The 13295-nt window shown below is 39.0% G+C and overlaps 1 protein-coding gene across 1 annotated transcript; it reads left to right on the top strand.

Annotated features, from left to right (window-relative positions):
• Positions 1–2413: 2413 nt before the first annotated feature.
• On the top strand, positions 2414–12838 carry dsc2l (desmocollin 2 like). Its single transcript, XM_084731709.1, has 16 exons — positions 2414–2748; positions 2964–3054; positions 3171–3373; positions 3471–3575; positions 5148–5303; positions 5489–5633; positions 5731–5885; positions 6000–6134; positions 6307–6492; positions 6621–6868; positions 7040–7182; positions 8122–8340; positions 9894–10115; positions 10390–10502; positions 10634–10960; positions 11828–12838. Exons 1-16 carry the CDS (start codon positions 2716–2718, stop codon positions 12023–12025), a joined length of 2679 nt encoding a protein of 892 aa, XP_084587835.1. The 5' UTR covers positions 2414–2715; the 3' UTR covers positions 12026–12838.
• Positions 12839–13295: the final 457 nt, after the last annotated feature.

Genomic DNA, 13295 nt, shown 5'->3' with positions numbered 1-13295 from the left:
CCATGGCTCACAGTCTTCCTGACATTTTTCTCACCTTTCCTGTTGCAGCCCCACATAGACTGACTTCCCACTGCACTGTTAGGGCAAGTGGGACATGTTTGAATAAAGGACACAGGCCCGGTGTTGTTGGTTCGGCCCGGCGCTCTCCCTTGTTTTTATCAGCAGTTTATAGAGATAGCGAGCGCTTCGCTGTGGGAACAGAGCCTCCCCCACACCAGGCTCCATTCACAGCACACATTCCTGCGGCGTTAAGTGAGGAGCCCAATTTCTGTTCCTCCTACCCGAATGCTTCAGTGGAGCTGCAAAGAGGAGAGAGGAGGGGCGTGCAGAGGTCAACCTCCTGTGCCGTCCTGGGAGAGGTTTCTCGAACTGGATCCTCTGCAAGAACAAGCAGACAAACAAAGTTACTATCCAGAGTCAGAATCAGGGTTATTGCCAAGTCGATTTACACATATGAGGAGCTTGAGTTTGCGGTTTTGTGATAAATATAGTATATCAAACATATTGTTTCTTGGTGTGATAGCAACTTCTTGGATTTAAAGCTACTACAAGAAGTTTTTAATTGGTTATAAAAGCACCCCAATTCATCACTGATGTCTCTAAATGACTTAGATAAACAAGCAGGACCAAGAAGACTGTCTATTTCCTCATAGCTCTTTTTGATGCCTGCCACTGGGTCGGAGTCTCCTTTAACTCAGAAGAAATGAGCCAGTGTTTATATTTTCCCTAGCAAAGTTACAGTGAGTTGTACGTTAGCCACTTAAAATGAAGCAGGAGGACATTTTTATATACATCATTTTTTATTTTTGTCATATTTTGTGGTTATTATAGTGGAAACACTATGGGTTTGATCCACAGGGGCTTCTAAAATCAATAGAATATGAATGTTCCCTGTAGTAGCTTTAAATGTATCAAAAACAAAGGAAGTGATTATTTATTTTAGAAGTAACAGGGATGCAGCTAACGAGCGCTTCATACATAATGAAAAGGTGAAAATGGATACATCATACAAATATCTGGGTACTGTTTGATTATCACCTTAAATTTGACACAAACACTGAGGCTGTTTTGAAGAAAAGTCACCCTCTCTGCAAATGAAATTATTTTTCTGTCAGCTCAATCAAGCTTTGTCATTTTTATCAGTCCTTTATGAAGAGTTTTCTTTGTCTGCTGGTCTCACAGTCAGAAACAATGTTGACTGATTGTTAAAACCTGTTTTAAGATCATTGGAGTGATACAACCAGATCTAAATTCTTTTTCCAGCCAACAAATTCTCTGAAAAGCAATGAAAATTTTGGCGTCTTCTCTATAATATTCTTGCCAGCAAATTTTCTCTCTATGTTTCATATTATCTTGTTATCATGCTTCAGCAAGTTTATTTATTAGTATTATTTAATGACTCTATTCCACATTAACTTCCTGGTACCATGATTTGTTTTTTACTGTGTTTATGTATAACAAGCTGCTCCAACAAACTGCCCTTAGTGTCATTAATAAAGTTATATTGAACTGAAAATATAACAAATGATAAAGAGCAAGTACTTCAAGTTAATAGAAAACTGACAATAAGATACGCAAATTATTATAAATATATATGTACAGGGCTGTAAATGATGATGATCATGAAAGCCATGATTTTTAAAAATGAAATATTGACACTATTTTAATGAGACGCATATGATCCATACCTTTTCACTAGACGTGAAGTTTAATTACACATTTTGTACATTTTTGTTATGGTTACAGACTCCCTCCACCCCACACACTTGTATAAAAAGAGACAAAACGCACAATAAACAAAGTTTATTAAAAGCATTATTATTATGGTGATTACTATTATTTTATCATCGTTATTATTATTATTATTATTATTATTATTATTATTATTATTATCTGTTGTTGTTGTTATCATATTTCTTATAGATATTGTGATGATTTTATTATTGTGCCCATGATAATCATACAATCTGATATTGTGACAGCAATAATATAAGAATATTTGAAATGTGTAAGATAGTAAGTATAGTATCCAAAGGATACTGCCCACTAAAAAAAGATGATTTCTAAAACCTGCCCAGCATGAATACAAGTCATTATAATAATAATCCTCTAAACCAGTGGTTCCCAAACTTTTATCTAGCAGGAGACTCTTCCAAAGAAAAGAAAAGTGTCTTTGGGAACCACTGCTTTAAGCCATTACTATGCTTTGATAGGCATTTGTATTTCATATGGCAGCCCACAACAATAACTCTCCCATGGGAAATCATATGCTGTTTATCTTTGTTTTGAGGTCTTGGAACATGATGGTATTTACAGAATTATTTTAGCAATGTTTCCCCCTGCTGGCAGGAAAACAACACACGTTTTTGCAAACTTTTTCAGGGAGTTGACGTGTAGAGAGTGTTGTGCGGCAGAGCACAGCCTGGAGGTAAGGTGCTTCTGAGCGCGGATCCCAACAGGGAGGCTCTCATGTCTGGGTGGGGCCGCCCGGTCAAGGTGTGTCTCGCCTGTTGACTCACTGCTGGTAGCGACAGATATCAGAGGAAAGTCAGCCTTGTCTCCGGAGAGAACACGAGTGTGGGAATAGACGAGTTGGTGTCTCTGAGATAATCCATCATTTGTCACCTGGTCGATTGACGAAACCCCTCGGCGGAGTCCAGCGGCTTCCTCGTCCTGTCCGGACCGGGACAAAGTCGAGTCGAAAGTTTTGCGAAAATGGCGAAGGTTTTAATTTTCTGCCTGGTGTTGGTGAGAGCTTCCACTTTTGTTTTACATTGTCGAAAGTTTCTGTCGATACAAATGTTTCGTCAGCCGACTTTACCTCAGAATGTTTGTGAAAACTAAAGAGGAATGTTGTTACTATGTAATTATTTGCTATTAAAGTGTAACTTTTCATTGTTGGTAAGTTTTTAAATCGATAAGTCTGTTTGAAACCCACTTTTAAGATCGATTTTCTGCTTCAGGTCGTGTCCCGTGTGGAGTCGTGTTTCACCCCTGGCTCTAAATACATATATGTGCCTCCAAATATTAGAGCTGGATACCAAATCACAACAGGTACTTTACACATTATTTCCTCATTTTCTCCTTTATAGTTTGAATTCTACGCTTTTTTTTTTTTGTTATGTAACCACTGTCCCCCACCTTTCACCTTTCTTTTGCTCGGTTTCCAGTTCAAGTTGCCGACTGTGACACCCAGTCATTGGAGTTGAATGACTCGAGTTTTACAATAAACAGTAATGGAGAAATAGTAGCTGTGACTTCTGTGCCGGTGGCAACAAGAGGGCGGACATTTTCTGTGTTGGCTCAGGACAGCCGTGGTCTGAGGAGGGAGATGAAAGTTCACCTTGTCCGCAGTGAAATACAGAAAAGTGGGGTAGGTTTATTCATGAGTGTGTCCTTATATAGGTCAGAATGTAAATGGATCTTTTTTTTGTTTTGTTTTAATTTCCTGACCTGTTTGCATGTTACAGCGCAGAGACCCGGGCTTCCTGAAGCGTACCAAGAGGCGTTGGAGCCCCCCACCCTTCAACATAGTAGAGAATGATCCAGGACCTTATCCCAAAAAAATTGAAGAGGTAAACTTAACTCTTGAAACTATACTTGAGCATTGTGGTGTTTGGATTGGCACAGTTGATCCAAATATCATTGAAACTGCAATATGCATTTTTTCCAAAAGAAAATGTGTGAAATCTTGGCCTCCAGATGTAAGAAAACATGTTTGTTTGGTACAAACCACAACACATGTCACATCACCATGATTGATGATGATGGTCAATCATATTGCAATTGAATTATCTGTCAAAATGTGCAGTGTGTTTTGTTTTTTACCATACTTTGCAGCTCTAGTGGTGTTTTATTTATGCATTACATTATTTTCGTCCTGCTGCACGTGCCTTTCTTCCCTCCCTTGTTCTTTTTTCACAGATTATCTAATTCCCACGCCCAGACACGCCTATTTTAATGACACAACTTTCGTCTGGCTTTATGCAGTGATTAATTCATTGGTGTGTTCGTACCTGTATTACGAGATTGTCTATCCGAATTGTTCCTGATCACGAGTGCTGCGCCCGTTCAAAACGTGGCTGTTCAGAGCCAAATTCTTGCAATCTGATGTTGCTGCATGCAGCTTTCTAAAGAACTGCTCATCTAAACACATTCAGCACAGACTGCTTGTGGTTATCAAAACATTAACATTAAAACTCCAGTTATATTAAGTTGAGAGAGAGGGTTGACTCAGTTTTTACTGAAGTACTCGACATGGATTTATTTCTGGAGGAATACACAATTAAGAAAATCACTAGCAGAAGTAAATTTTCATCAATGTGAGGAAGGAAAATAACTGAAACATTTACAGTCTGTAATGTAATGCTAATGTAATGCAATTTTCTCATGCACACATGTCCATTAAAGTAAACAAAAAAATGTATGTTATATGATGTGTGGTACAAGGTTATGTGACCAGAACAGCAATGATGCAGAAATTACTTTTAACACTGGGGTGATGAAGAAACATTGAGGTAATCTATCATCAAAGATGACTGCTAACAGAAACACGTTAAGCATCTTGGTAATGTCTCGCTGTCGTGGCCATCTTGACAAAGTGCTCCGGTGCTCTCATTTTAAAAGTGTGCGTGGATAGAAGTTGTACTGCTGTGACAAACCATTTCCAGTTTGCAGAGAACTACATGTTTGGGTCTCTGTCTGTCTTGGACGAGCTGCAGTTTGTTTTCCAGGAGAATCGTGCCTGACTGGGCACAGCCATCTTTGTGACACACCGTTGTAGTAATTGATGACACTGATAAGTGCCAGCGCCCGCTGGTGCTCAAAGCACTGTTCGCCTGTTAAGTCAGAGTTTATTCATATTGTATATGTTATGTGTCCAAACTCTACCAAAGTTGACACTGCATGTCTCTGGATCCCCCACTGTGCACTTGGCAAATGTGAAGTAGATCAGATGGGCAGTTCTCAAGATATGCAAATGACATAGTCTATATACAGATTTCTTCCTTTATAGTTACTTTTTTCTTGACCTATTTCGTTTTTTTTGAAAGCTGAAAGAGGTCACAGAGAACTTTCATAGATTGTTTATGAATAACAGAATCTCTGTCTAATTGTGTTTACCTGAATCATTTGTTTTTTGTTTGTAGATTGTGTCAGATTCTGCAGCCAAGTACAAAGTGTACTACACCTTCTCCGGACCTGGTTTCGATCAGCATCCAGTGGGAGTGTTCACTCTTGACCGGGAAACTGGGATGTTAACTGTGCACAAGGCAGTCGATCGTGAGGAGTTCCCATCGTTTAGAGTGAGTGTGACAGTTATTTTCTTCTTATTTTTTATGGTATTTCTATGAAATGCCATAAAAATCTAATCTTTATTTGTATTTTTCCACATTTTTTATAATAGATTAAATTCTATTCTGTGCTTTACACTCCTTTGTATCGTTGAGTGTGTTAACCTTGTAAAATGTACTTTTTTTGTTTTTAACAGTTAATAACTAGAGTTTTCAACCAAGTAACAAATGAGGAGACAGATGACCCTTTGCCCATCAATATAATCGTTGATGACGAGAATGACAACGCTCCGACATTCACAGACCAGCTGCAGTTTACTGTGCTTGAGCAAAGCAAAGCAGGTGAGGAGCAGGAAATGCAGACCGGAAATTCTGCGATACTTGACCCTCAGTGTGAATGATGATAAACCCCATGTTCATGTTTTAATTGACATCACAGGTACGATAGTGGGGAAGGTGAATGCTACAGACAGAGACCAAGAAGGCACCGAACACGTCAATATCAAGTATACTCTCCTGTCTGGATTAGACCGGTTTGCCATCCACCCAGTCACAGGTGTCCTTACCTCCACAACTATAACACTGGACAGAGAGGTGAGCACCTGTACTGTTGTATTAATGATTTACTGTGAAATTAGAGGATACAAATGCTTCATATTACCTTATCTTAGCATGTTATTAACCTTTATCTCGTGTTTCTTTCTTTAGGTACAAGACAAGTACATGGTAACAGTTCAAATCAAAGACTGGGGTGGTTCTGACAAAGGTCTGTCCAACACAGGAACAGCAACCATCATTCTGGCTGATATCAATGACAACCCACCCACGTTCACAAAAACATCTGTAAGTGATTAGCATTTACACATCTTAAAATAATGTCTTAAGATGCATTTTATATAAACTCTTTATTATTATTGTACCTGGGGGTAAATTAAAATGTTTTGAACCTGTTTTACTCAACAATTGTTATACTAATTTTTTTTTTTTTTTCAACTTTGACTTTTGTTTCCTTTAGTATGAAGCCACTGTCAAAGAAAATGAAGAGGAAAAACTTATCCTCCGCATTCCTGTCGAAGACAAGGATTTAATAAACACCCCAAACTGGATTGCGAAATTCCTTATCACTAAAGGAAATGAAAATGGAAATTTCCGAATCGATACTGACCCCAAAACAAACGAGGGGCTTCTGTATGTCATAAAGGTAAGCAGGATTTTGTATTATTGTGAAACTAGTAGCAGCACAGGTATTTAATGTGACAGAAACTTAGGTATTATGGAAAGTCATGGTTTAAAACACAGCACTGACAACACATTTGTATTTTTTTCCAGCCTTTGGATCATGAGCAGGCCGGCAATGTGAAGCTTGAGATTCAGGCGCGTAATGAAGCTGATCTGGTGGGCACGTCAGCCCAGTGGCTGTCCATCCCCGTGGACGTCATTGTCACCAACGTCGACGAGGGTCCGCAATTCTCAGCTCCAACCATTCGCTTCAATGTCAAAGAGAACACACCAAACGGCACGGTGATAGGAAGCTACACAGCTGTAGATCCTGAGACCAAGAGCAGCGCAGGCATCAAGTGAGCAGTCTTACTTCTATATTATTTGTCTTCAGTAAATGAACTTTATTGTAGTACAATATGGCTCAAGTTTGTGTTACTCCTCTCAAACACTGGAGGGCAGACTTTCACTGCAGAATGGAAGAATGTGCCACTAATGCACTAATGTACTTTTTCTCCACTGTCTCTCAGGTATTTCAAGGTCACAGACCCAGCCTCCTGGATCAACGTCGACAGGAATACCGGAGAGCTGAGGGTTGCAAACACAATTGACAGAGAGTCACACTTCGTTCAGGATGGAATTTACAACATCACCATGAAGGCTGTTGATGCCAGTAAGTTGCATACAAATCCTGTGCATTTCTTTTTCTGTAACTTCTAAAAGCCATGGACTCCACAAAGAACTCAAGCTTATTACAAACCATTAGTTAGTTTGAGTAATATTTAAAGAAAAAAATTCAAAATTCTCTGATTTCCAGCTTCTTGAATGTTAATATCTTCTGGTTTTGTTAGTCCCCTATGATGGTAAATGGAATATTGATTGTGTTGTGGACAGTTTGATGACATCATCCTTAGCTCTGGGAAACACTGATTGACATTTTCCACCGTTTTCTCACCATTTTGTAGACCAACAAAAGTTATCAGTGAAACTGTAGCTTATTTTCTCGATGAATCCATGAGTTGTTTTGTCCAGAAAATGGTGAAAAATGTCAGTCAGTGTTTCCCAAAGCCCAAGATGATGTCCTTGAATGTGGGAATTACAGATACCAGCATTCTAGGCAGTATCGGAAACAACCCTACATCTTTTACTTGTTTTTTAAACTCGCTGTTTGGCAAATATCCATCATGCTGTCACCAAGAAAACAGTGATTTAATAAACTGTCAACATTTCACATCACCACGCAGATGACAGGTTTGTCATCGTCGCGCCTTTCGGCTGAATTTCCTACACCAAAGCTTATGAAGAACCCCAGCTCCACCCTGTATCTGTCTGAACAAACAGTCAGCTATGTCCTGGCTTTGTCTCACCTGAGAACATCTGTTGATAGGATGCAAAATGACTAGTCTGATTTACAGTGACTCATAGTTGCTCGGTCTGGTAGTGAAAACTTGGCTCCTGTCCCAGATCTGTGCCAGAATTTGAAATTTCCAGGAAAGTGACACACAAGTGATGTGAACTACTATTACTAACTAAGTCTATCTTGTTTGTCATCAGTACTTTCATGCCCTCATTTGTTTTGCACAAGTACTAACATAATGCCAATGTACTTCAGGCTCCAAGACTGGCACAGGAACAGTCATCCTTGTGGTGGAGGATGAGAACGATGAGATACCAAAACTCCCCAGTGAGGTGGTAATGTGTGAGAAGGAAGGACAGCTCGGCTCTGTGGATGTTGTGGCTGTAGACAACGACCAGACTCCCTTCTCCTCCCCCTTCAGCTTTAGTTTGCCAGCCGATGATGACGGCAAATGGTCTGTGACAAGAGTTAATGGTAGGTGGTTATATGTTTACCCATTTGAGCTATGTCTGTTTAAGAGCGTCTTTTAATAGAAAAAAAAGTTTAATGGGACAGCAAAAACTTTGAAACTTATCTGTAAGAGCTCTGTAAGAAACGTTCAAACAGCTCACACACATAAATCAAGTTTTTTTGGTGTGTGAAAACGCTGAAAAACAAACCACCACCACCACCACCACTAAATCTAACAGAAGCATTCCTGGCCAGCAAAGGAGCCAGAGGCAGGCAGAACATTGATTGTTTACAGCTCGACTGAAAGATTTTTGAGCCTTATACCAACTGTACTGGATGAAGTCAGATCATTTATTTAAATAAAAGCAGCAACGAAACACTAAAAATACTCCATTATAAATTAAAGGCCTTGCATTCTGAAGTAAATGTTCATATGTATCATCAGCAAAATGTACTTAAAGTATCAAAAGTGAAAGTAGTTGTGCAGAAGGAACCCTGCTATGTATATAATTCATTATTGGATCATTAGTATCGATGCAGAAATGTTTTAGTAGCAGTTTATTGTTGTAGCACTTTGTGGTGGAACTAACAGTTTAGTTCATTTAAAATAACAACTTAACACGTTTAATAGAGTTCATTTTACATTTTGTAACTGTAGGTGTCAAATAGTGAAGTAAAAACATTTCCTTCCTAGAAGTAGAAATAAAAATATGAAAATACAGTACAACTTGTTATTAAAAATCTTTAAAAATCTATTAAGGATGAAGGTATATTAACCAATATGTTCTAAACGTAAATGCAACATTTTTTGATGAAGATCCCCTAATTTTTTTAAGACCTGTGACCAAGATATAAGTGGGACATTTTACAGTTGAAAAATAAACTTCCCTGTTCCCCTGGTGGACAAACTGTGGAATTGATTGTGTAAACTAGATTTCATTAAATCAAACGAAAACTAACTGAAATGATATTGTGTACTAACTAACTAAGTTAGCTAACTGAAATAAAACAAAAAATATATTTGACATGTCTTAAGTTTTAGTCTTTGTTAATTAAAAACACAATCATGAGGAGGTATTGGTGCATATGTTTATTATTAAATCTGCTCCTGACGCACACTTCCCATTTTCTGAAAAAACTTTTGTAAGGTGTGGTCAACTTTATGTCAAGTCTAAATTACAGAGGGTGAATATTTTGATACAAAATGACATCTTAGTTGTTTGTTTTAGGCAGGGCTGCACAGTTAATTGAAATATTATTGAAATTGCATTATGGCCAAGTGCAATACCCAAATTGCTCAAGCTGCAATTTTTCAGACCCCACAAATATCACATTATCATGATTTTAATAGTTTCTTTCAGTGGAAATGAAAACTGTGATGCAAAAATGATCATTTCCACAAATTGTGAACATAATCGCAATATCTGTCAAAAATATTGGCAATATGTTTTTTTAACCATATTGTGCAGCCCTTGTTATAAGTCCAAAAAAATTCACTTGAAGTTTAAAATTTTCTGCACAGCGCTGTGCTGGTTTTATGTCTCGTCATACTTTTGACACGTGTGTTTCCTCCTCAGGCACTGCGGCTAGATTGTCGCATCAGAAGGAACTTCATACGGGGATACACGAAGTTAAAATCGACGTGAAAGATCTGCAGGGCCATGGCGAGGTACAGACGGTGAAAGTAAGGATCTGCCAGTGCCTGAATGGAGCCTGCTTGGACAAGCAAATCTCTAAGTCATTAGGGCCACTGGCTTTACTGGCTATGCTGTTGCCTCTGGCCCTCCTCCTACTGCTCTGTGAGTCCCCCACTGCTATAATCTTGCCAGTAGAGCTGTGTAGACTGTGTAGATAATGAAACAGAAATTTTGTGCTCATGCATGTGTAAAAGTGCAAGAAGAGTGATAGAAAGTTAGGGATTCTGTAAGTGAATTATGCATTGTTTATCTGGTACTGAGCAATGAGAGTGTGCAGTGTCATTATGCTCAGTCATGCGATGCCTACTGCATGTGAAGGACTGATTATTCTAAAATACACCAATTTCTAACATACTCAACTACTTTTTTATTGCAGTCCTACTTCTTGCCTTGTTCTGTGTGACAAAGAGAGAGCATAAGGAACTTGATGTTGGAGACAGCGGTGGAATCTTGCTCAAATCAAACACCGAGGCCCCAGGGGAAGAAGTGGTAAGAACATAATAATGAAAGCACTGCCTGGGCTCAAACCCTTGTAAAGACACCTCATATTTCTTTTTTGTCTGCTCCATGTATTTAATTGTTGCTTACATTTTTTTTTGTTTTGTTGTCTTGCTCGGCAGGATGCAAGTCTCATCGCCGTTCCCAACGTTGATGCAGCAGTGAAGGGCTCAGTTAAGGGTTCCGAGCTGAATGCAGGATGGATGGGGACCAAGAGCTACAGCACAATGGGAGGCCATAGCGTGCAGGAGAACGGGATGTATAAGTCTGGCGTTGTCACAGGCGATATGCAAGAGTACTATTCCTCGGCCCAGTATGACAGCCAGTATGGTGCGCAACAGTTTAATGGAGGTCTTGTTGGTAGCGGAGTGGACTTTGACAGCAGGTACTTCGCCCACGACGCAGCTCTTCTTCACACCTGGCAAACAAATGGCCGCTATCTACACCAGGTAATGTTATGTAATAGTTAAAAGCATGTTACAGTTTTAGATGTACAATCCCTAATTCATAATGCACCACACATTTTCAATGGGAGACTGTAAGCAGGCCAGTCTAGTAACACGCTGTTGTAACCATTGCAGAATATGTCTTGGCGTTGTTTTGCTGAAATAAACAGGGACGTCCCTGGACGTGTCGCTGCAAAACCTGTATGAACCTTTCGGCATTAATGGTGCCTAAATCCCTAAAGTGAAATCCCCAAATTCCCCTGAAATTGTGTGTTGAGCAATGTTGTTCTTAAACTGTTGGACTAACTGGTTGGAAGTGGCAACCCTCACCCTATCAACACTTGTGAACGACTTAGCCTTTTACGGATGCCCCTTTAATACCCAATCATGATTCTGTCATCTATTATTAATTATCCTGTTAACCAGTGGAACATTCCAAACAAGTGGTTTTTTGAGCATTGCACAATTTGCCCAGACTTTTGTTGGCTCTGAGAGTGAAAGCTGGCACAAAAAGGCGGAAGAGTGTGGTAGAATTAAACATGTCCAGATGTGTACATGTTTCACTCTCAGAGGTTTAATAACTTCTTTATCTGTAAGAGCTCAGGTAACTCTCAGGTGTAATATAATCTTGTTCTCTAAGCCATGATAGTATCCTCCGTAAACTTTAATATTTCTTAGCTTCTTGGTGGGAAATATTATTTCTCCAACTTGTTGGTGGCTTGTTTGTTCGCTGTGTAATATCTGACTGCCAGTCATATCCTGAGCAGCCTTGTGTTATCACACAGTGTAGTATCTCCCCCTCCTACAGCTCAGGCTCAGTCCACACACTGTAATAACACACTTCCTCTCCCTTTCCACTTCGTCTTGCAGAAACTGGCCTTCCTTGGAACAGAGGAGGACGGACGCTACGCGGATGACATCATCCACGCCTACGGGTTCGAGGGGGTGGGCTCACCAGCTGGCTCCATTGGATGCTGCAGTGACTATGGCGATAAGGATGACCTCGACTTCCTAAACACACTCGGACCGAAGTTCAAAACTCTCGCAGATGTCTGCACAAAGACATGAACAATGAAGCTCCAAAAGAATGGTGTTTACTTTCCACTGTACAGGATGTGGAGAGGCCTGGGATCTAAATACTTGGTATGCTCCTGAACATGAATGAGAAAATGAACAAGCAGTGTGTGCTCTGCGAATGCTTTTGGTTATATTTTTTTTTTCCTTTGCTGCTTTTTGGTAAAAAGTCTTGCACTGAGAACTATGCAAATGCAATCAGTTGTACATAGTTTGTGTTTTGTATTGTGTGTTGTTTGCCTTTAGATCAGCTGTACCCACCAATCTTTTTTTGGAGGGCAGTGGTGGGACTGGTTAACCTATTAAGTTGTATTAATATATGCAGTGAAGGGCTGATGGGTTTTCTATCACTTAGTAATAACTTTGGGTATTTTGGTTATTGTTGATAATCTGCTTCTGCTGTTCACAGGAAATGACATTGTTTTGCATTTGTGTGGCTGATTTAAAAATGTTTAGTTTTGATATATTTTTTTAAAGAAAAATAAAACCAAATACCTGAATGTCATAAGTCAATATTAATTAATTTTCAAATATTAATATGAAAATAATTCCTTTTAAAGGTCCAGTCTAAGACAGGCTTATGCAATTACTTTTTTAACAGGGCCAAGTGCCAAGGGGCTGGAATTTCCTTTGTCTGACCTGTAGAGTTAGTAATTTAAATGTGTAAAACAATGAACCTTTTTATTTTTTTCTACACTTTGTTTTTGTTGGAAAACATGCACACAAGTACAGGAAAAACCAAGCTCCTTTGTAATCCTAGATTAGAAGTAGCTTGTTGTTTTAATAAAGACAATGTTGCATTTAAAATCTTTTTTCGTTCAGTGACTCACCTAAATTCCCTTAAACAGCCTGAACTTTTTAATGAAATAAGTGTCTGTGCTTAACAACAGACATAACCACTGAATTAGCCAATAAGCCCTTTGCTCGTTTAAATTAAGTTTTAATTTATAATTTGTGTCATATTTGTAAATGATCAAAGGGCCAGATTGATGTTGCTGACAAGCTGGACCCAACCAATTAAATAAGCCATTTAATATTTAGAGTATGGCAATTAATATAATATTCATAAGTACATTTTCAGTAGTGTATATTCACCTAAAATAAGAATTGTAGTGTTTTTGTTACCTTACAGTAGAATGAGCCATTCATATCAACAGAAGCCACCATATTGAGCCGCCCTGTTCCTACAGTAGCCCAGTTTTTTTTTTTTGCAAGTTTCACTCCGACTGTAGTTTCTCCTGCCTGCCTGTAAGTAGAGGTTGAG

The sequence above is a fragment of the Lutjanus erythropterus genome, chromosome 12, assembly GCF_056507025.1.
Source record: "Lutjanus erythropterus isolate fLutEry1 chromosome 12, fLutEry1.hap2, whole genome shotgun sequence".
Lineage (NCBI taxonomy): Eukaryota > Metazoa > Chordata > Actinopteri > Lutjaniformes > Lutjanidae > Lutjanus > Lutjanus erythropterus.
The sequence above is the reverse complement of the archived record's forward strand: the minus strand, read 5'-3'. Positions and strand labels throughout refer to the sequence as shown.